Consider the following 24,735-nt stretch of genomic DNA (forward strand, 5'->3'; position numbering starts at 1 on the left):
TAGACAAGAGACTTGCATTGTCTTCTGACTAAATCTAATTACAGGGTTGATACTGAGACATGTTATAGACACTAACATTTTTCTGTCTGTCATAGTTGCATAGTGTATTCTACTAGCCTGGCAACATTAAACTGTCCTTTTCATTATTTCATTTACAGTCTACTATGTTAAGTTGAATTGAGGTCACAGGAGGTAAAATGTAAAGAAATTTAATCCATGGAGTAACATTTTGGCTCTTTTATTGAGGATTTTTAATGTATATTACTAAAAAAACTGAACAGGTTAAACTCATTGAAACAGAGCAAATGATCATTATGTCAAAATTCACGAAATTCAAATTACAAGTTCTTTATTTAAGAAAACAGTAGATGTATAAAGGTGGCAGAGAAACCTGTGACACTTTACTATTTGTTTTCTCATTAATTAATCTCTGCAGAAGGAAAGCTTGTTGGAAATTCCTTTGGAATATGCAATATGAGTTTGAATGCCTCGAGCCTCCTGTGATGTGCTAGTCTGACTAAACAGGCTTTTCAAAAACTTGGTTGGTTTTTTGCATTTTTTTTTAAGCCCACGTGAAAAATGTCATTCTTGCTGTCATGATCAATCATGGCTGGGCTTCGCGAACGAAGATTTGGGAAGGGCTCTACCCACATTTGTCACAAGCGCATTGGTGGCTAAAAAGGCCAATACGAGATAGACATGTCTTATTGCAAAAGGCACAGCAGAAAAACTCCTTAGGTGGTATATTCTGCAAGGCACAATTCTTTCTGTGTTGTCTTTTCTCCTCAAGGGTGATCCTGCGTGCGTTCTCAAAGGCATCAGCAGCGTTATAGATGGTGTGTCTCCAGACCTCCCGATTGGAGGCCAAAGTAGATCAGTTATGTTGATCAATATGGCCAAGGCTGAGATGTTGTTCCAGGGAGTCCTTGTATCTTCTCTTTGGGGCTCCTCTCTTGCAGCAGCCAGTGGCAAGTTCACCATAGAGCAGGATCTTAGGGAGGCAGTGGTCCTTCATCCTGGAGACGTGCCCTGCCCATCGCAGCTGCGTTCTCAGTAACATGGCCTCGATACTTGTGACTGCAGCATTCTTGCTGTAAGCATGTGGAAACTAAACAAACCTTCCAAGCAGAATAGCTACATACCAGAGTAGCCTTCTGAAAGCTGCCTTGAAGCTTGGTCATATTGGTGTGTTTGGGCTAAGCACCTGGAGATAGGATGGTCTGTAAGTAAAAGCAATAGCCTTGTTAATTGGTGTTCACTGCCTCACTTGCCTCCATCAATCTGAGTGCTTCCTTAGGCTTGTGACTTTTTTGGGAATGTAGACTGAGGGTTTATTAGTAAATAATGAGTATGAGTAAAGAGGGTTTTAAAAATGAGTAAAGAGCATTAATTGTTTACTTTGACCTAAATGTTTAAGGTCATAGAAGGGAGTTAGAGTTTTAAAGATGTTTTTTGAGCATCTGAATCTTGGGGAAACCCCTTGTGCCTTGAGTGACCACCTAGCCAGGTATGCAAAGATAAACAGTTACAATTTTATTAAGGACTATCGCTGGAGACAGTGAGACTGGCAGTTAAATGTAGGTGGAAGCGATTCGTCAATAGGTTGATAAATTGTATTTCATGTTTGTAATCCTAGATGGTAACACTTGGATTTGGATTTTCATTTGCTTCCTTCAACTCCATTACTTTGTCTCTTTGTTCTTCCAAATATACAGAATAATTATACCGAAGTTAAGATAAAATGAACCATATTATTTTTCTGCACAGGGTTAAGGAACCCTACTAGAAAAGAGATGTTCATGCTCTGGTATCATCATGCGATAAGATAATTTCAGAACTACTGAGTGTTTTTTTAATGTTTTACCTCTCTCGAAGTCTCACCTGATGGTACTGTAGAAAGCCTGAGGTTTAAAAGCAGAGTACAGGATTTGTATACTTATAAGCAAAAAAATTAATGTTATGCTTTCTGGCAACCCATATGATTACTTGCTCAATGCTAAAGCTATCTTGTGTTTGTGTGGTTACAGGAGACTTTTTCTAAACTTTGTGGGAATTGAATTATCTTGAGACACATCTGAGGAGTCCTACAGACTTCTGCCAGTGTAGGTACTTGACAGACTGAAATGAAGTGGTTTTGACACTTGGCACCAAGAGCATGGACTGCACTTCTTGTTACATGCCTGTCCCCTTGGTAGGATAGTCCCATGATCTATGTATTACAATAGTGCTCAGTATCTGTAAATAGATGTGGCTGAACCTGTGGTAGCAGATAAGACTGAAATAAGATATTTTTCAAGGAAATGGAGAGAGAAGGACTCAAGAAAGTAAATGTGCAGAATGAGGCTTTGTGAGAAAGCTCAGGAGAAAGACCGCCTTAGCAAACATTTTTAATTTTACTTCAGGATGTCTCTTTACTTGGATACCTGTTGTCAACGCTCCCATGCTAATGGTGCTTTTTTGTTTTCCCAGTTTGCAGCGACTGGCAGTGAGATCTAGCCCAGAACAGTGGCCCTATAGATCCTGTGTAACACACAGTTTGTGAGAAGAGATATCTGTCTGCTGGCCAGAAGATGCATGTGTACTTTTTTTTAAAAGCTGAGGCTGTATGCTTCGACAAAGAAATAACTAGATTAGGAGAGATATAACCATTTTTAAGGGAGGGGGGAGAGTAGTTCGATGTTGGAAAGATTTGAGAAATGACATTGTAGACCCTCATAATTTAACTAAATGTATTAGTCTACTATCTCATGTGAATCTGCCCTCCAAGTTCACAGCTGTGGTAGGTTTCTGAGTGCCTGCAGTGTCTGCCTTTGTCCAGAGCCCTTTCTTGTAGCAAATGTTCAGGGAATGGATTGAATACCCTTAACTGGAGACAGAAAAAGGCGTAGGCCATCTAACAAGTGCTAGTTGCTTGTGACTGTGCTCTTTGACAATGGAAGTGTATAGAAAGCTGTTTTCATTAGGGCCTTCAATTTTTCATCCAAAGATAAATGAATTCCAGCTTAACAATATATCGGAAGGTATAAAAAACCTTAATAAGAGAACACCTGCAATAGGTGTTTGGTGCTGTAAAGCTGTTTTTTCTTAGTAGCCTATTGAATTACCTCTATTCACACAGTTATAGTTGGCAATACTTTCTTCTGTGTATTTAATAAATTGTTGCAATAGATACCTGCAAGTTTATATTGGGAGTGGAGGTTCAGGGAGGAACTCTGTCTGCCTGTAGCTTTGAGTTGTTTTTCTGATATCTGTACACGTATCTTGTTCCTGTATTTTGCAGCTTCCTTGGAGTGCTGTGAGTTCCTGCCTCACAGCAGACAAGACAGCTCAGGTAGCAGCGAGGCTGCCTCACAGCATTGCCAGCTCAGACCTGCTCTGGTTACAGGGCTTGGCTGGTGCTATGTTGGTGCAGTACAGCAACTGAATATGCCAAACTAGGAGTGATTATGGAGTTGAACTGCCCTGGGCAGATACTCTTGTGGTGCTGGGTACCTGAAAGTACCAATTTTACTAGGAATAAGAAGATGGTACTGAATTTACTAGCCTCTTTCAAACTAGGACAAAATAGTTATATGCTGTTATATAACATAATGTCTTAAATCACTGTGACCATTTAAAATACAACTAGTTTTTTCTTGAAACTACAGCACTGAAGTGTAATGACAAATGCTTAATGTCCTCGCAGTATAGGCAGACATAAATGGAATGCTGCCTAGAGCCTGTTGTGCTGGGCTCTTGTACGACAACATGACTCTGTTAAATACTTTTGACTGTACTAATACTGGGTATGAAGGTATGAGCTTGGATGGAGGAGGTAAGAAGGTATGAGGGGGGAATATACAGAATTTGCAGAATTTCTCACTGGTGGATTGAAATACTGCCTTGCCTTGCCTGCTGTATGTCCTGGACAGCAGACAGCTGAGCCTGCCAAATGTGCTTTAGCTAATGTTTAATTCAAACACTCTAACGAAAAAAAAACTTTTATCCCAGCATTTTACAGTATTTGCTCCTGTATTTTTTTTTTTGCCCCTCAATCCTGACTTTACAAATTCTATTCTATCACTGTAAGAGGATTTTGTTCTCTCCATCATCCGTTATGTCTTGTGCATTGAGCTACCCTGTTGTGGTGCCAAAAGAGCCCTCCTCCTCTGTGCTCACGTCTCACTTTTCATGGGAAAAAGTCTCTGGTGGCAGAAAACTGAGGGGGATTGGCCCTGAGAAATAAAAGCCTCTGTTCCTTTTTTTGCCTTCTTCAGTGTAAGAAGTCCTTTGGTATGTCTGTGGCAAATGCCTTATTAAAGGGTCTGGCTCCTAGAAGTAGCCGTGTGTTGTTCTTGAACTATTGCAGATAGTCATATGTCTGAGTGCAAATGAATGACCAGGAAGCTTTAAATGCTGTTGTAGGTTTTTTAGGGTTTTTTTTCCAGCCTCAGTTTTTAAGATAACAAAAACTGTTTGGGAAATGGTTATCCCTGAATAACTTAGAATCATGCCTCATAAAGTGTTCCATAATTTTGTATTCAGAAATTGAAACAAATATTGCTTTTCCCTGCATACTCTTTCGTCACATATTACAGAAGTTTTAATTTTAGCATAACTTACAAGTACAATCCATCAATATGTGGGCTAATTTGAAAACTGTTGCAAATTAGACCTGTGAAACACCTCTTAAACTAAACTCAAATCTAAACTACTGTGACCAGCAGGTCAAATGAGGTGAGTCCTCCCCTCTATTTCAGGCTCATAACACCCCATCTGGAGTACTGTGTCCAGCTCTGGGCCTAAGCATAAGAAGGATGTGGAACTGTTATAGCAGATCCGGAGGAGAGACATGTAAATGATCAGAAGGCTGGAACACCTCTTCTGTAAGAAAAAGCTGAGAAAAATAGGATTGTTTCACCTGGAGAAGAGAAGTCTCCAGGATACCTTACTGTGACCTACAAGAAAGATAGAGAGGGGGCTTTTTTTACAAGGGCATGTAATGTTTGGACTAGGGAAAATGGCATCAAACTGAAAGAGGGTACGTTTAGATTAGACATTAGGAAGAAATTCTTTACTGTGAGGTTGGTGAGGCACTGATGAAGGTTTACCCAGAGAAGTTGTGGCTGCCCCATTCCTGGAGCTGTCCTAGACCAGGTTGGGTGGGGCTTTGAGCACCCTCTTCTAGTGCAAGGTGTCCCTGCTCATGGTAGGGAGTTGAAAATAGGTGATCTATAAGGTTCCTTTCAACTCAAACCATGCTTCAATTTGATAGATTTCCAGTAAACTCAGGATCAATGTAGATTATCTCTGTGATCCCGGAACCTCCAAAATTCTTTCCATGAATATGACATGAGGGTTAACTCTCAACTGGATAGTATTTATGCAGCCAGTATTTGTTCTTAAAATTTTTTGTGTAAAGTGACCACACCTTATGTGAACCTGAAGTTTTGATTCTTTCCAGACTGCTAGTAAGGTCATGGCTCCAGTGGCTCTTGCACACCTGGGCTGGCTGCTAGTTTCAGTAATAATACTGTATCTTATTAAAGAAGTGGTGGCCCTATTTCTGAAAACTTGCTCTAATCCAGAAGGTTGAAATGCCTTCATGTTGCATGCTAATGTTAGTTACTAAGTCAGACTTAGTAAATCCTGCATGCGCCATGTTGACTGTAGGTACATGGAGCACCTTGGGTTGAGTTGGCAGCTTGGTGGTCACCAGTTGACATAGCTCTAAGTATTTGCCAACAGCTGGAGTGGCTGTCTTGGATCAGGGTACACCAGAAAGTTTTTGTAATTCATAACCAAAGCCCAAAATCAACTAGTCCTATCTACTGCCTACACAGGATGATTTTAGATAAAGATGAAGGTGCGCCTAAGTGCAATATGTCAGCTGATGGAATATGATCAAGTCTCTCAATTTATGAAGACCCCTTGGTAGACACTGGGGGTTTTGTGTTAAATATGCGGAATAAGTATATGTAGGAAGTTGCTAGTAGAATATAATTTTATTTCCATTGAATCAGTTGTGGGAAGAATCAGAAAATTTGTGCACCATACTGACTGCCAGAGTAAGTTTGTTAGGTGTGGCAATTTAACCTTTAGTACTGCCCACTGGTCCATATGTTTCGTATACACTCTTCATTTTGTGCTTTTTCTATGAAGAAATATCTATGAGTGGACTTAGTGTCTTACCACACATGTTTTGTGTCTACTGACTGACAGGGTGACAACATTTAAAATGAATTGAAATAGAGAGCTTTTAGGCAAGCACTTTTATTACTTCTTGTCAGTAGTCCAGACATATTCTTAACATTCCCTCTGTGAGGGAATATTTTAGATTTTTTCTCTCAGTTTCACCCCAAAATTTACATAATTGATTAATTTAATCATACGACATTGTTTAGATGTCTCTTTTTCCTGTATAGCTGTGATGTAGTGTATGCCTTGTTCTGTGGTATTTCGATCTTTTCAGCAGCAACATTTTGTCACTGGATGTCCTCAGGTAAAGCCCAGCCTGGCTTACTCTGCCACATAACACCCTTTATTGCAGAACTCTCTTCCCTGTGAGCTGACCATTATCAAAAAGTTACTGTTACAGCAGCAGTGTGTTTATTCTTTCATCAGTTTTCCCAGTCTTCTGACTAATACTTACCCTGTTAAGCAAAAAGACTGAGTTTTCTGTCTTCAAACCAAGCTCATTTGTATGTTCAACTTGGGGTGGCTGGCATGATGGGTGCTCTCAGGGTGTTTGAAATTATAGAAAGCCATATGCAGGGCTCTAGCCAAAGACTGAGGCCTTTGCCAAAATATGTTATAATGGACTAGACTTTTAAGAACTCAAGTCTTCAAAGTAATTACCTCTGCAGCTCAGTCCTGAGGCCACCTCTATCCTGCAGGTTGTCATTTCTGTTTCTAAAATTGTGTCTGTAACCACTTTTGATGTGATAGCACAGTTGCTTTGAAGTGAATATATGCTGGAAGGGGAAAGTGTGTAATCAGATTTATCGGAAGCTGGTGTTGCAAGACACTCCTCTCAGCATTAGCACTGTACGTGTTGACATTCCCTATGCTCTCTGTTTCCAGTGCTCAGGTATTCAGCCTGGAAACTGATTCCCAACCTGTGAGCTGCTGGTATCTCTTCTAGACAGGATCTGGCTTTTTCACTTCTCAGTGTCTACAAATTACTTGTTCTTGAATCTTGCCCTTTTCTGTCGTTCTTGAAGGGTTTCCTGAGCAGAGCAACTATTACAATCCCAGAATATCTATTAATGCCTGAATCAGTCTTTGCAGATAATTTCAATGAGGGATTTGAAATGGGCCAGGGCTGCTTGATCTGGGATGTCTGAGAATGGGAGGCACCTATCAGTGTGTAGATCCAGGACTAGACTGTAAAGCATTAGCGTTATTCAGGTTAATTCCTAGAGTCGTACTTATCAAATGGGTCATGCCGTTTTCTTTCACCTACCTTCTGACAAGCTGCCTTTTTTGCTGCTTTGGTTATGGATGTGGTGAGTTGTGTTTGGAGGGCAGGAGTAAATGGCTGTTTAACAATTAAGAGGAACAGGGCATGGGGACTGTCATGGAGGATAAAGGCTTGGCCTGGTCCCACCCTAGCTGACAGGACAATCGGCTGGGATCTTCTGATGGCACTTGTCTTCATTTGTGGGCTCTCATAGCTGTGGAGAGCATTTGAAAAGTGGCCTTAGAGCTCAGTGCTGCAAATACTAAAGTGATAAATTAAGTTTCAGTGCGGTGTTTCATCAATACTTCTCCCTCGCTCTGGGGAGCGAGGAGCCCTCCGCGGCTCTGTCAGGGAGTGGGAACAGCCTGTCCTGGATGTGCTGACAGTGGTGTGGGTAGAGCAGTCTCCATGGCCAGTTTGCCAGACTGAATATTTTACTTTGCATCTCATGTTTGCCTCCAAACTATGTTTTGCTTCATGACAAGTGATAAGCCTGATTACAGTGTCTGAGAGCTCATTTTAGAGTCAGTCACACTTATTGGAGCTACCAGACTTAAAAGAAACTCTGAGCAAGACATGAATTTGTTTGATCAGCGTATGAAATATCTGGGTAATTAGGAAGACTAATGTTAACAGCAAAGGAAGATGAGAGATAACAGTGCCTGTAGTGATTAAAACTGAAACTACAAAGCTTAAAGCAGCTATATGAGATGTTAAACATGTGGTAGCATCAGTCCAAAACGTGGGCAAGTCGCTTTTTTTGTGTCCTCAGTGAATGTATGTGGGATCTGGGGATTTCTTAGCTTTTTTTTGGTGGGTTGGATTTTTTGTTGTTGCTGTTTTGTGTTTTTGTTTTATTTTTCTTTTTGAGGTACAGGCTTGTATGTATGCAAGTATTTGTAAAGCCCAGAGTCTTGCTGGTTTAAAGTGCTTCTTTCTTGAGTTGCCTGATTCTGTTACCAGAAGGTGTTTACCCACTACATGAGGCAGTTGTATTGGGGAAAAGCTGAGAACTTGCTGATGACATGCCCAGTCTGTGTGGGAATGGAACTAACAAAGCATGTTGCAGTGCATTTGAGGAGGAGCAGGGCCTGTGTTTGTTTTTTTTTACTGAAGATGTGTCTTGATGTTCTCAGCTACCAGGCTCATGGGCCACCGCAGAGAGCAGCTGGCCCAGCCCTGTGTTTCCGTCCCCTCCCTTGTGCCCGCATCATCATGCCTGCAGGTGCACAATGGCTCAGATCACAGACCCAGTCTTCCTAGAAACGGGTCTCTTTAGCTAGGGCTGCCCGTTGTTCTTCACTTTGCAGTATGTTGCCCTACCATTGAGGCTCTGCTTATTGTGGGGCTGCTTCTTCCTCTGCTTGCGTTGAGCTTCCTCATGAGAGTCGTCAAAGTCCTGTGAGGATGTGTAAGCTGAAACTTTGCTGGCTCCCAGGCTCAGCCCTGCATGTTTGAATGCTCCATCCTGCCCCCAAAACAGACAGTGGCCTAAGAGCAATATGTGTCAAAGAAGTGAAACTTGAGGAATTCACCGTAGAGAGAACAGCATACTCTTCGTGACATAAAAATCTTTGTAGACTATACTATAAAGGGCCTCTTTTAAAGAGAAGTGATACTATTTTAATTTCCCTTCTTCAGTAATTTGCCCAGGTTCTCAGTAAAATTGCTCTAAAAACCACCCCTGACTCATGTGTAACTTGGTATGGGTTTCTGCTTGCAGCTATTGTGGATGATGAAAGACTTTCTGCAGAGGAAATGGATGAGAGGAGGCGTCAGAATATTGCTTATGAGTATCTGTGCCACTTAGAAGAAGCAAAAAGGTAAGTAAATGAAAGCACATTTGTTCCTGGCCTCTAAATAAGGAAGTTCAAGCCTGTTGTTTTCTTGAGCATTGCAATTTTTATTTCAATATCTCAAATTATTTGGATTAACTGAATGTTGGAATTTCATAGCACTCAATATGAGAAACTGATGCACAATGTGAAAAATCTGATTAAAAGAAGGATTTAGAAAAAATCAAGACATCCTCAAACTTACCATGGTGTTCATCTTCAGTGAAAGTAGGGGCTGGGTAATGGAACATGAAGCTGTGATTTTTGAGAAGCTGAGACAGGCTTATATGGCTAACTGAGGTAAGTAATTTGCTCCTGGCTCTGTGGTTGTGCTCCCTTCTTGGCGCTAGTGCTTGTGGAGAGACTCAGGTTGCTAAGATGGCAGAAAGTCACCTGGGCTTTCTGTCACTGATTTAATAATCGATATCATCTCAGTGTTACAGTGCTAAGTGCAGGAGGGGCATAAGATAAGATGTACCCTGTTCTTCCTTTAGTTCCTCTAACTCACTGGACAGCAGTATTCATCTCTTGAAGCCTGTGATGAAACACTGATTTGCCAGTGTACAGGGATTCGATCACTTCATGCAAATGTACTCTGCTATGTACACTGTATTTTCTAAACAAATATTCAACAGCATTTTCATAATGACTGAGCAAGGAAGCAAGGCACAATATCCTGGTGCTTTTGAAGTAGCTTGAAGTGCTTCTATTGTTGTATGTAAAAGCATATTTTATATTCAGTCTGGTCAGACTTTTTCAAATATGCCTATTGTACTCAAGTTATTGCTGTGGGCACCACTGGTAGTGTCTTGCTTGTGCTCTGCATTTGTTGATGATGCTGTTTTTAATCATAAACTTAATTTGGATTACTTTCCTATTCATTTCTATTGAGAAAAGAAAACTTGAATTCTGATTAGTAGTGCAAACTATGAAATCTTAGTGCAATGACAAACCATAGGACCTTTGTAATGGATTACACCAGTGTACTTCAGTCAGGAATCAACCGTTAAATGATGTTCTGAGCCTTGTTTCTACACATTTTCCCTCACGATAGCTGCCACTGGTTTTGTCCTAGAGGCTTTGTTATAAAAATTAGCCATTCTTGCTTCTTTTTCACTGCTGTCCCATTTGCTGTAGCAAACATTGCTTCCTTTGTTCTTTGCTTCCTCTTTCCCTTGCAGAGTGATTGCCTGTTCAAATATTTAAGGTGACAAGTCTTACTGCTGCCAGATAGGACTGTTCTGCTCTGAACACTCCTGTTGCCTCCATTGTTCCGTTGTAAGAGATGGTCCTTAGTCAGCTGAATCAGCTCATTATGCTGGCAGGCAATTCTTCGCTCTTTTGCTGAGTCAATTTTCTAGTGAGCTGACTGGTCTGATCCAGGGGTCAGAGGAGAACCTGTGCTGGCAAGAGGAAGGGGATGGGGTGCAGCTGCACTCTTGAGAGAGGGGAGGGAGCAGGTCTCATTTGCAGAGATGTTAGATCAGCTTCACCATCTCTGGAAACTCCAGTGAGTCAAGGTTGATTTTACTCAAGGTTTCTACTTGATATGTTGCAACGTACCTATCTGCTGCCTTATGGAATTTAGTCTCCAAATCCAACCTTTTTTGTTTCTTTTACTATTATTACTAGTTTATCATCCTGGCTTTATCATCCTTTAACCTTCCCCTTTCACAGGGCTACTTGTCACTTTGAACTCAAGTCCTCCAGTTCATTTGAAGCAGCTCCCTTGATTTTTCACAGTGAAGTTATTTTTACCATTAATGACTTAAATTAGCATCTATTAGGAGTAACATCCTCCCCTTCCTTGTGTTTATTTTCATAAAATGGATTCATGCTAGTAGCAAGTTTTTAGAAGAAACACTCTTTTAGCTCTGCTAGCCCATGATGGGACTTCATAGCCAAAACAGTTACTCACGGAATTGTTAGGTACCTAGAAGCATTTCTGAATCTCTGTTTGGAAAATCAGAATATGCAGGTCATATTCCTGAGCAATGAGGTGGGGATGAGTTCTGCAGTGTAGGGAGCCTTGTGCTTCCCTTATCAAGGGATTGGTCTGTCATAGGTGGAGCTGATGTGGCAGCCCAATGCTGCTGGATATCCTGTCCTCTGTCTCAGCACACTAGTCCCTACTGCTCATTAGGGAGGAAAGGGTGGTGATACAGGGTGTGGTGAAGGCTCTGGGAGTGCTTTTGGGTAGACAGAGCTGCTGTGGTGGGGAAGAGAGAGTGTGAGGGAAATTTCTCCCTTCACAGAGCACTGTTGAGATAGTTTTTTTGCACCGTGAGACTTTGCCCCGAGACACTCTTCCTAATGTAAAAACAACCTGGCAACAAACACATACAAAAAGGTTGTAGAAACAAGGAGAAATGCCTGTGTCTCATAGCTGTGTAGCCCCTAGCCATGCTTCCTCAGGAGGTGAGTAATGCTGTCCAGGGTGTCCAAGCTGATGCCAGGCCTAGGCTGGGGTGTCAAAGGTGCATGTCCGTGTTTTCCTCAACCTTAACCTGACAGAACAGGAAACAAGAGAAAATGCTGCATCTGTAGCAAAACTGCTCACTGCACAGTTATTGCTTCTCTGTGTACTCGATTAGGAGTGAAACACATTGATGTGCAATCTTTGTTCTGTGCTTGCACAGTTATAGCATTTTCTTTGTCACTGCAGAGCCTGAACATAACCAGGGACTCTGGAAAGCAAGAGGCTCAGAGTGAAACAGGGTCATGATTCAGTCAGCAGCAAAATGAGACCAGCTCGGGAGGCTTGAGTGTAGGAAGCAGGCTACTTCACAGCACATGGTGAATCCTGCCCTTCAGCTGGGCTGAGGGAGCAGTTTCACAGGATCCAGCTCATGGATTGGCTATTCAGAGAATCACAGAATGCTTTGGGTTGGAAGGGACCTTAAAGATCACCTAGTTCCAACCACTGTGCCATGGGCAGGGACGCCTTCCACTAAACCTGGTTGCTCCAAGCCCTATCCAACCTGTTTCTGAACATTCCCAGGGATGGGGCATTCCCAACTTTTGCTGCTGCTGAATGGAGGGGTCCCAACTGGGTTCTCATCCCTCCTCCCCAGAGCTGGAGGAGAACCTGTGGGATGTACAGGGCCCCTTCTGCTGCTTTGTACTTCCGGCAGTGGGTCTGAGTCAGAGAAGGCAGGATGGTGCCTCCAGCCCCAGGTGCACAGCTGGTTGTGAAACTACGTGGAGCTGTGGCCTGCTTGCTGCAGCAGTACCCTCATGAATGAATCTCAGGAGTGGGAACTGCCTTTGACATTTAATCTCTGTCCTGAATGCTTGGAGAGGACTTTTTAATGTTCAGGACACCATGGATATCAATGGCAATTTTTCCATTCAGTTGGCAGCTGCTGAAATACTGTTTCAGTAATATATTCAGCAAATATTGTTTCAGATAATCAACTGTGTGCACATACAATAAGTTTTGGACCATATTGAAGAGTAATAAATACTGAAATAAACAATAAATTGCAAAAGACTGGGGCAGAAGAGGGCTAGAACAATACTATGCCAGGAGTTATGTTTTGTTTCTCACCATATTTGTAATCAAAACACTATTATAGAGCAGCCTTGCATTTTGAAATTCCAGAGTTAATTAAACAGGTGAAGAATGTGTACTTTCAGCTGCTTTTCAAACCACTGTTTGCACACTTAATTCCTGTAGCCCAGCTTTAATAAAAACTTTGCAAGTTCAACAAGAAAGGAGAATCCACTTGCTGCTAGCTGATGGTTCTGCAAATACCTTCTGTGCTAGGCACAGTATCTGTTAGGCATATACAGCATAGGAAATTGTTTTTTAAACACAATAGCAGGCTTGTAATATCTGCAGAGGCCAGTAGTGTTTGATAGTGTTATATTTGATACTGGAGAAAAAACATTTTGTTCTATTAGATTGCTGAGCCCCTTTCTCCTGAAAATCACACATCTTATAAAATGAAGTTTTGGTTGCTTATATATATATTGTTTGATTTATTACTTTTGCCTTTAAGGAAAGTTTCTTGCATACTAAAAAAAAAAAAAAGTTAACAAAAATGGATAGCATCAAGTATCCTTGAACTTCTAAGAACAAAAAGTCAAGAATAAGCAATTAGGAGTAGAGATTTTCTCCCCTCAAGCAATGCAGCCATGGAAGCCACTAATAATGCCCTCCAAACATTACTCTGATACATATCCAGTATAGTTTGGAAAATTTTTCTATTAAATAACAAATGTTTAAGGTGGGCATGAGCAGCTGTCACAAGCCCTAATATCTTATTGAATTAGATTAATGTTAACAGGTAGAATTTACCACAACTTCCTCCTTTCCAAAGGAAATACTTAGTACATCAAATTCTGCCTTTGGCTTTTGCTGTTCTTGTCTCTTTACAGATGTGTAATTACTGCATTGTAAAGGTAATACAGATTTGAGGGGTTTAAATTGTGATTGAAGCTTTGGCATATAAAGCAAATCAAGTTTACAGTAAATGTGTTGTGGCTGGCTAAGGTTATAATCATCCATAGTTAAGCAGATATTATTTCTCTTGGCTTCTTATAATTTATACCTTCTTATGCTAAGCTTAAATTTGAAACATGGAAGACCTCATTTTACTAGCCTTGTCGTTCTTGTCTTGAAATGGAATACACGTTGTTTCACAAAGCATATGCTGCAATTTCATAGTCAGAACTGCCAGAATTTTTTTTTATTTTTCTTGCTCAGCTGTTCAGTAAGGCAGGAACTTGTGTAAAACACTGAAGGTTCAGCTTCAATGTTAGGGCCAGGAAGACACTGTAAAAGAAAACTACCCAGGAAATTTCTTTTTGAGAAGTCTTTTTTTTTTATTTTGAAAATGTAAATTCTCATTCTTTCCCAACTTTACTTTCCCATTCTATGTTCTAAAATTTGCCTTCTTCATAGTGCTGGTTTTTATTGAATTGGTTTGCAATGGTTAATTGCAGTATTGGTCACTGATGACATGACAGTTTGAAGCTGCTGTATAAAAGTACATGCAGTTTAATATGCTTAAAAGGTCAAACCCTGAAGTGCTTAATTGGCTTCATTTAAAGCCAACAGTTTTGCAGTACAGAAAGCTAAAGTTGCCAGGACTACGGGACCATGGAGAGTGGCTTTGGAGTCCACCATGTTTCTGGGCAGGTACTGGGGTCCTACGAAATCTTGGTACTACAAGTGAATTCTGCCAGGTTTCCTGCTGCTGTTTCTTCATGGGCAAAATTGTGGCAACTCTTCACCCTGGTGAATTAATTCACCATGAGTGAATTAATGCTACTCAAATGCTTTCAGACTACAGGAAATCTTTAAAGCTCTGTGCTTATAGGTAAATGTATAATATTGTAATCTAGCTGTACAACTAGCTCACTGTAGGCAGAAAATATTAAGATATTTCTTAGTAACATGTTTTTTCTCGGTTTGTCAAAAAAATCTGGGAGTGGTAGCCTGTCATGTTGTAGATTATGAACTTTGGCTCATCTACTCTCTCTGCTTTAAGATGAATATAGTACCAGTGAGCATGGCTGGCAACAACTCTGTGAAGGCCAAGTGTTTGAAATGAGGGTACTTTATGAGGTCAAATTCTTTGAAGAATCCTACTTAGCTGGGATATACCCATTGCTGAAGTAGCTCGGTCCACACAGAGGGATTGATCAACAAGTACACTTGTTTCATGTCCTGGTCCTCAGCATACTAGACTGCTGGCTATTTTGTTTTGGCTAGTTATACAATTGTGCAGATATAGCAGAGTTTTCATATGCAGCTGTCAGCAGTATCAATCAATCCAATAATTGCTTGGATAGTGACATTTGCATATGAAAAGTCTTAACAGTGAGATCTGAAGGAGACAGAAACGTTTGTGCTGGTTCCTGTACAGGATGCATTGACCTGCTCACTGGCATGTTGAGGTAATTTGTGCACATGTAATGGGTCATTGCTCAGTCTGTATAGTTGCAAAATAATGATGCCAAGTAATGACGGATGTGACCTTTGTTTTTTGCAGACTAGACCATATGGCACTTGTTCCATAGCATGTACTGAAGCTAATAGTACAGTCTCTTCAGAGCCCAGTTAGTTTTCTTTCTCAAAGTTTCCACCTTTCTTTTAGGCGTGACCCTCTTAAAAAAGGAATTGGGATTTCTTCTTTTTTTTTAAATTCAAGAGTGAGAAATTTGAAGTTAGGTCATACTCTGCTACCCTCATATGAGTGTAGTTTGTAGGTTCAGGTTCACCAAGAGAACACATGGCATTTTCAGTTCTCCTTCACTTTCCCCTTTTTAACTTGGATTATCTGTGGTGCAACTCAAAAGCCTCTTTGACTTTGTACTCCACCCACAAGACTAGCTGCTTGTCAGATCAAAGTGACGGCTTCATTCTGCACCCTGGATAGTTCCTAGTTAATATTAAGCATGACCTGAGGTGGCCTCACCAAGGTAGCAGCAGCAGCTGAGACATTACTTTACTATAAAGAGCACACCAAGGAATAGGGATACTGGCACTGTGAGGTAGCAGAGGTACTTTAGGCTTGCAACTTGCCTAAGAGAGTCATAGGAAGTTGCTGTTGGGAAGAATCTGTGACAGTACCTGTGGGATGGAAGGACATCCTTTGCTTAGTCTAAAAGGTTTAAGTATTGTTCTAACGTTAGGGTAAGTTTTTCTGTACTGTTTGAACTCTGCTCAGTAATTCCTATTTACCTGAGAGCAACCATGGCCTTTGCTTCTCTGTGTGTTGATGATGGAACAAGTGATGGCATGTGCGCTGTGTACCTCGATCACCCACGCTGGTCTGTGGGCTGTGACAGTCGCACACCATGTAGCTGACCAGCAAAGTGGTGCATTCTGCCTGGCAGGTATCCCATAGGATTGTATCCCTGGTGTGGCATTCAAAAAGCTCTGTTATGTGGTCATGTGTCTGTTTGCTTTGGACCGGAGGAGGAATTACCTGGACTGATGGAATCTGCTTCTTAAGAGGTCCCTTGCAGAAGTGTACTTTTCACATGCTGAGATCCTTCTTTCTCAGCTATCATGTCCTGAAAAACTGTTGATCTTTAGAAGTGTTTATTCAGGCTCTGGCAGAAACTGCTGTGGGGAGGTATAAGAGGCTTTTCAGAGATCAGAAGAGATGAGACAGCAACTGTGCCTGGTGAGCTTTATAGCACTACTTTGTATAAACCACAGCTGCTAGTGAGGTGCCCACAGGTATGTGATAGTGGGATCTCACTGTACTGGATTGAAAAAAAAAAAAGTGTTCATAGAAAACATGCTTCTAGAGCAGGAGACCTTTGCTATTACTTTGTGGATGTTAGAAATCCACATCTCCACAGCTGGCTTAGCTAGTGCTTTGAGACTGGAGATCCTAAAATTGGTCCAATGATTGCTGAGATTAGTAAAAAAACAAATGTACCACTATACCTCCAGTTTTGAATTGGAAAAGCAACCTGGGGAGTGGAGGGATCAGTGCTCACTGAATGTGCAGGTGTGACCTCGCATCTGGCTTTTGCCTTCCAGCTACTGCAGGCAAGTATTTTATGGAATAAAGAAATTTTTGAGGGATGTAAATCTGTGTTCCTTTAAACATCACTTTTGTTGCCAATATCTCAACAATTCACAGACTGGAGAAGGAGCACTCTGGCAGTTTTTACCTCATATCTATAGAAATGGAGTAATGCTGGAAACTGCTTTTGCTGTTGATGTTACTCACTACAGACCATGTGAATCCTGTCTTAACAGATAGAACTACTGCAAAACCCAGTGTTCCTCACCACAAGATGAATGGCAGTCCTCTGCAAGGGACTCTATTGCTTTTTTAAAGTACTACATGGTCAGACTTGTAACCAAGCTGGTTAGGTTGTGGAGTTGTGTGGCTCAGTGTGTGCACTGTATGGTGCTTTTGTTTGCTGTTGTTCTCAGTGTTTCACATGATTTAATAAAGATGACTTCCTATTCACCTGCATTTAAATTCAAGCTTCTAGTAAGAGGTAGGTTATAGTAGTGTCCCAGAGTTGATAAGAGCCTGTATCGATCTCGTAGGAGCTTGGACATTAGTCAGAACATTCTTGATGTTCTGGAGCCACTGCCATTTGCGGCTGATAGTGTGATGCCTTTTTTTTTTTTTTTATCTAGAGATAGGCATGTGCAGGCCTTTGTATGTGGTCGTGTAAAGCCCTCAAATTCTTTCCACCTCACTCAAGTTAGGGAAGGCTGTGAAAATCGTTCTGTTCTTCACTGTTTGCATGTTTTCCAGCTGCCCATGTTTCTTCCAATTGCTTATGCACTGTCTGTAATGGGTTGTTGTTGTTGTTTTTTGGGGGGTTGTGGGGGGTTTGTTTGGTTTTTTTGTCTTTGTTTGTTTGAGTTGAATTGAGAAATGTTGACAAGTGAGTTGTTACTGTGGTACTGACTACAGAGGTATTCTGGTAGAATGACAGCTAACTTAATGTCTAATTTTCCAGCTATCCAGAGGACAAACAGCTAGCCTGCCCTGGAATGAAAACTCACAGATTGGCAATTGTGGTGTGCTATAAGGGTGTGCGGTGAAGAAGTACCCTTCTTGCTTTGCATGGCAGCCAAGATGAGAGACCAGATTCTCATCCTGGTTTTTATTGTTCCCACTTGGGTTGTTACACTTTTTGGGTTATTGGTGATGCATTTGCCTCACAAGGGAAGTGATAAAGCTGGTTTGACAACTCAAGCTCTTCTGCCAGCTGTAGTGTGTTAACTGTTCCTAAAATCCGGTTACCATCAAAGCAGAGCAGTGAGTTATAAAATTTGATGCAGTAAGGAGTGTAAAGGCTTGCAACTTGCCTAAGAGAGTCATAGGAAGTTGCTGTTGGGAAGAATCTGTGACAGTACCTGTGGGATGGAAGGACATTCTTTGCTTAGTCTAAAAGGTTTAAGTATTGTTCTTAATGAATAGAATTGTCTTTTAATGAATGAAATTGACTTAAAACCAATGCTTTTCACTACTGCTATTATTCTGCTCCCCAAGTCTGCTTGTTACAGGGCCAAAAGCAGAATTTGTCCACTATGGCAGTAAAAACCACAACAGTTCCTGCAGGCACACATCTGCCACTGTAGGAATTGCTCTGCTATGTCATAGGTATACTCAGGGCACTGGTGTGTTTTGCTTTCCAGTGGGAAGAATGAAAAGAAGCTGTGAGAGCAAGGAGAGAAGGGGAAAAGGTTCACTGGAAATGTGCAAAAAATACCTCAGACAGGAGGCTTGCAAGTGGGAGAAATCCATGGAGGGCCACTGCATGCAGGTTATGGATGTTGGCTGCTGCTCCTGGGGTGTGAGGCTGGGTGGGTGTATGGAGGATACCACTACATGCCAGCCACGTTTGTCCACAGGGCAGCCTTTCACTTGCAGAAAGCATCAGAACATCAACTGCATCATAAGTTACGCTCTGTGGCAGGAGTGACTTTAAAACCTGTCTGTCAAACAGGCTGCTCTAAGATGGGTAAACATCAAACATCTATTTACGCCTTATGCTAAACCCCTTTTCCTTGTTAATGAAATTATGTTACATCAGTAGATGTTAAAAGCTGGAACATCATCTTTTCCTGATGGTTTCCAAGTTGCAGATTGCATCCCCTGACCCAAGGAAAGCACAGTGAGCTTTATTCAAGTATGTCCACATTTGCCGTGTCTGCACAGACCTGGTCATGTGGGATTTACTTTGCAGCATATTTGGGGAGTGCCAGCCCTTGGTCTCAGCTGCAATCTCTTTGCTGGAACAAAGTTCAATGAGATTCGTGACTAGAACTGGGTTTCAGGGCTTCCCATTTTTCTGATTAATGTCTATAGAATAGAGAAGTGTTAACTTGTTACACCCAGTAAATTTTGAAGCACACTGTGTTTGGCTGCTTTCAAAAACAAAAACCAAAACTCCACTTTATGTTGAACATGAAACAGGGGAAATTGTGATTTTGTTGTTTTGGGGGTTGTTGGTTGGTTTTTTTCCTTTGAAGTATTGATGGCACTGAAAGAGATGTGTGTTTGCAGCTTTTTGAATTTTTAATAGTATGTTTTTGCAGTCTTCAGATCCTCTGTTTGTATCTCCTTTCCCTTTTTTTCCCCAAGAGCACTGATCTTACCTTGCGATTAGCATAATACTTAATACTGCGATGTCTACTATCTATTTTGGGCATAGCTTATACTTTAGTTGAAGTCATGGTAAATGTAAGGTAAAGTATTGAATGGTATTGGCATATCTCTGTTTTCAGTTTATAAAGCTGGAGGTACATTTTAACATTCCTGCTGCTTTCTGTCTCAACAGAGAGATCTGCTGTTTCTAAATAAATATAGTTCTGTTGTTATTTCAATTTCAAGATTTTCCTTACTTCCTCAAGGTCAAAGTGGTATCACATGATGGTTAGTAGCACATACTGTTCTCCTTAGTGAGAAGCTATAGGAGAGAACATACTTTAAAACAGGAATTTATCCCAGAAATGTTATTTGTGAGCTTATGCATTTCTACTATGTTAAAGAGAAGGTAGGAGTACAGGGAAACTTCTCACTATTTTTCTAGTATCTTGTATTTCTTTCTTGCCAGAGAATAATAAGTAAGAAAGATGGTACCTGCTTAAGTTTTTCAGTGTCTGAAACTGGCAGAGACAAACTCATTTGCTGTGGTGGTTGCTGGCTGAGGTTGCAATGGTATTTTCAATGTCAACAGCAATTATTTTGCATCTTAGGAAATCACAGAACATCCTGAGTTGGGACCCACGAGGATCGTAGAGTCCAACTGCTGGACCTGCACAGGACAGCTCCAAAAATCATACCATGTGCCTGAGAGCATTATTCAAATGCCTCTTGAACTCTGGCAGGCTCAGTGCTGTGACCACTTCCCTGAGGAGTCTCTTCCAGTGTCCAACCACCCTCTGGGTGAAAATACTACTACTACTAATAATAATAATGTTAAACAGCATTTTCAGACCCTTGTAGAGATGTCTAACAAAAGTTTGAACTTGCCCATTACAGTGCAAAAAAAGACTAGGAAAGCAAGACTAACTGGAGGATTTAGCAAGATTGACCTTTAATAACCTGAGATGCCAAGGAAGAGGCAACAGACTGTAGCCACTGTACTGAGATCTCTGAAATCTGTAAAGGGCTCCTTATGTACTGAGTGTTCACTGGGGTCAGCAAAGCTATTACTTGTGTTTGTTCTGCTTCTGCAAGTGACATCAAAATCTGCATGTTGGCAAAATACTATATTTGATGCAGTTTTTGTTTAGATTTTACTTTAGTGCAGAAGGAATTTGATCTGTTCATCTCTAAGCAATTTCACTTTCTTGTGGTTTGATTTTAGATTTCAAATAAAAAGCTGAACTCTGCTGTTGCTTCGCAGGCTTCCTAAAACCGCTAATAGCTAAACTGCAGTGCAGAATTTTCATCAGTCCATTAGTTTCCAGCAAATTCAAAGATGAAATATGCATGCAATGCTTCTGACTTAAGTCCATGTCAAGATCCATGTGTTTCAAAAGAAGCCACTGTCTCAGGGCGGAGTTCTGATGTTTCTGTGCTGTCTGAACTTGGTGTCACCAGAGGAATTGTATCTCTTCTGTGAAGATCCTGCTTAGCTGGTACTTTGATAACATAATGAGATTAATAATTAATGCTGAGTGTGCTGTGTGGCCTTTCATGTGATGCAGGACATGAATAAGCAGGTGACTGTTATTAAAAATTGTCTCTGCCTGCAGCATACCAAAGGCTTATGGTCCATCAGCTACAAAAAACATAATAAGAAATATGTAGAATGTTTTTGAGTCCTTTTCTCTTGCTTACAGGAATGGTAGGGATTAGGGCTGAGAGGGAGTGTGAGGTTCACTTGGGGGTTTTCAAGGATAAGCAAATTCCTTTTGGAACCTCTTTTTTTTCTTTTTGTTTTTTCAATAATTGATGAAAATAAAACTGCTATGAAAATGGCTTTCTGGCATTCCAGAAAAACAGGACACGAAAATAGCTCTTTTTCTTTTTCGTACGCCAAGAAACTGATGAAATAAGGTGAAAGAAACAGCTTTTGTAAATGCTATCACAGCTTCTTGTGCTTTTGGCAAGCACAAAAAGTGGTCCATTTGTCTATTTTTTTGAAGAAAAAAATTTTGAGATCGTGGCTGATGTCTGTGCTAAGAAGACACCAAAGTAATGACTTGTTCTTGTTGGATTTTTAGGTGTTTCATAACTCAGCTTCATTTCAAGAGGCGGTTGAATGAAGTTCCTCACCCTTCACTGTGGTCACTTTCTCCTTTTAGCCATTTGTTTTAGGCCAGATAATTGTGCTGGGACATGCAGTGGTTTGACAGAGCTGGCACCTTGCAGGGGGAACATGGGTTTACTTGAGTATCTGTAGCAGTGGAAACAGATACAGAAGAATAATCTGCAGCTAGGGTTTTCCTCTTGCTACAGCAGGGAAACATATACTTTTCTCAGGACTGGTGGAGTAAGGATTTGGGAAAAGTATGTGCAAATCTGTTAGAATAACTAGGTGTAAAAATATTTGACATGAGGCATTCAGCTTTTTCAGTGCTGCAGTTAAAATAAGCATGTGTCCAGTGTAAAATAGTACCACTTCAAGGCAGTGAATCCTTTCACGTGGGTGCCTACTAGTAAAAATTCTGTCTGAGAAGCATTAGAGCATGCAAGTAAAACAAGAAAACTGCTTTGTTTAGAAGTACAGCTTTGGTAATGTCTGATAAAGCACTTTCTAAAATAACAGTTGTTAGTGCTTTTGCACAATACTGCTTTCATCCACTTCTGACATTTAAACGCTGAAATACTATTGAGTTAGTGTTTGAGGAATGTTTTCGTAATGACCATATTACTCTGAGGAGTCTGATCAAGGAGCCAAAAAAGTGAATAACCTCAGGCATCTTTTCTCCTGCTGCATCATCTGTTGGAAAGTTTCTCTCAAGGCACACATTCAGAAATGGTGAAGTACCCTGACATATGTCCTATAAAGTGGCTTAATGATTTTAAAGTACAATTCTGCTTTGAATAGAGGTCATGTTTTAAAGGTCAAAAGTGCTTGAGCCTGTGATAAAAATGAGCCTTTGTTGTAAATCACTTCTGTTAGTTATGCTGGCTTATGGCACTATAAGTAAAGCGTACTGGGTTTTTCTAGAGGTAAGACTTCTAACTGGAGTTTGGTAGTTGAGGAAAGCCTGTCAAGACAAGTTAGTGACTTATTACTTGATCTGCAGAAGTGTTTCCTAACAGCTGCAAATAACAAGTGAAATAGCTAGTTGTCCCACGGTAGATTTTCAAGGTTGGAGACTGGAAGAACTGTTTTGAATTATAAATTCGGCATACCTGCATGGAAGTTGAAAATAGGAGTTGGACTCCTGCACTTTCCTGAGTGAAACTGTAAGAAACACTCAGTATGTGCTTTGTAGTGATCCAGACCTGTTCTTCTTGCACTGGGAAAGCACCAGGATACATGACAGGAGACTGATAGTTTTGTTTCATTTGACTTGATTGTGTATTCATCGTGTTTGACAATTTTCTGTTTTGTGCATTGTAAAGAACCATGTGTCCAGGTCTCCAAGGAGCCCATTAATACCTCTTTTCTAAAACTTAAAAAATGCAATCTCTAAGACAAAAATGTTTACATGTTCATTTCTGTGCCTGCCCTGTTAAAGTCAGCAGCACCTCTGTTCTTCTGGTGTGTAAGAACTACAGCTGACAAGTCTTTACTTCTTATTCTGTGTGTTGGAGGGACTAAAATACTTTTAATAGAGGCCTGGTGCTAGCTGCTGAAATCACAGAATCATAGAATGGTTTGGGTTGGAAGGGACATTAGACATCACCAATTTCCTATTTTCTGCCATGGGCAGGACACCTTCCATTAAACCAGTCCGGCTTTGAACACTTCCAGGGATGGGGCAGCCACAACTTCTCTGGACATCCTGTTCCAATGCTTTACTACCCTCACAGTAAAAAAATTTTCCCCATTATCAAATCTAAACCTACTCTCTCTGTTTTTCCCTCTTGTCCTGTCATTACATACTCTTATATAAAGTCTTGTTTCAGCTCTCTTGCAGGCTCGCTTCAGGTACTTGAAGGTTGCAATCAGGTCACCGCTAAGCCTTTTCTTTTCTAGGCTGAACAAACACAGTTCTCTCAGCCTTTCCTCACAGGAGAGGTGCTCCATTCCTGTGATCATCTTGGTGGCCTCCTCTAAGCGCACTGTTGAAGTAGCTTAGGTGTGCTTTAACTACTACACATTTAGGATAGCTATGTGATTGTTAGGGGATCATAGCTATGTACTTGTTAGGGGACTTAGCTACAGAGAGGAGAACAAGGTCTGCCTATCCTTGGCAGTGGGGGCATAAGATCTGGTAGCTACCAATCCCTAGATTAAACAACTTCTAAACATGCCAGATTAAACAGTTTGTACAACCACAATACCTAACAACCAAATGGCAATTTGTTATAGTAATTTTGACAGTTGAAAACATGATGTTATACACTTAAGTGTGTTATGGCAGAGTTTGTCTTGAAGATCAGTATTATATTTATAGTGAAGGATTGAATAGCCAAGAGACTTAAAGTGAACAAGACAAGACTTACCAAAATAGCCCTTGAAGAATGGAGACCTATGCTGTTTATAGATGCATGGTTAAAAAACCACCAAGCCAATGAAGCAGTTTGGGAACGTGGAGAGATGACAAAACCTAAGAAGTCATCTAAACTTGGGATGACGATCATTCTTGGGATGAATGGAGTCTGCTTTGTGAGTATTTTGTACTGACCTGGTAAAATCTGTGACCTGTGAATTGTCTAAAAAGAAAAGTCATCCAGACAGAGCCTCATGTGATGTATTCCATAGATCAGCTGTTCAAGATCACTCATTGTCTCCTACTTAACTTTGAATCTGTTCTTGATTGGCTGTTTGCCGTCTATGAGAAGTGAATGTGAAATTCAAGTTCTAATTATTGTCTTGTGTTTTTTATTTTCTCATATTTTGACTTTGCAAAAAACTTGAGGCGGTTGCCTTACTGGAGATATATGTTGTGCAAACTTGAGCAAAGTTTCCTGAGTAAAACACGAGTATACCAGTTATTCTGATTATACCAGCTGTTCTTAACACTGAGAAGGAGAATATAATCTGTGCAGGAATGCTGAGCATTTCTTTATGCTGTTTCTCTTTTTCTATGCTTTCATTTTTTAAGAAATCTTAAAATCCAAGAGATTTTCTTACTTGCCGTTTACTAACTGATGCAGTCTTACTCCCTTGTATGCACAGCACTATCAGCTGTATCGTTACTTCAAAGGCTTTCTCTCACTGCTGTTTTTGCCATCTGCCTCAAACTGGTATGCCAATTTGCCAATAAAGCAAGCTGAAAATTCTTGACTACTTGGGTAGTCTGAGCAATACATAGAAAGTCATTTGTGAGCCAGTGGCAAGCATGAAAGTTGAAGCATTCTCAGGGAAGCATCTTTTTAAGAAGCACATTTC

General features: G+C 40.7%; 1 protein-coding gene across 5 annotated transcripts in view; it reads left to right on the plus strand.

Annotated features, from left to right (window-relative positions):
- The window catches only part of IQGAP2 (IQ motif containing GTPase activating protein 2), a 128,093-nt gene that overhangs the window by 12,598 nt on the left and 90,760 nt on the right, over positions 1-24,735 (plus strand). For all 5 annotated transcript variants that reach the window (XM_027709943.2, XM_039384532.1, XM_039384533.1 and 2 more), the window contains exon 2: positions 9,165-9,264. In XM_027709943.2, the coding sequence (XP_027565744.1) occupies positions 9,165-9,264 (100 nt within the window). The remainder of the gene's footprint in view (positions 1-9,164; positions 9,265-24,735) is intronic.

This window comes from Pipra filicauda, unplaced genomic scaffold, assembly GCF_003945595.2.
Source record: "Pipra filicauda isolate LSUMZ 115617 unplaced genomic scaffold, ASM394559v2 scaffold35_size7292922_pilon, whole genome shotgun sequence".
NCBI classification, from domain to species: Eukaryota; Metazoa; Chordata; class Aves; order Passeriformes; family Pipridae; genus Pipra; species Pipra filicauda.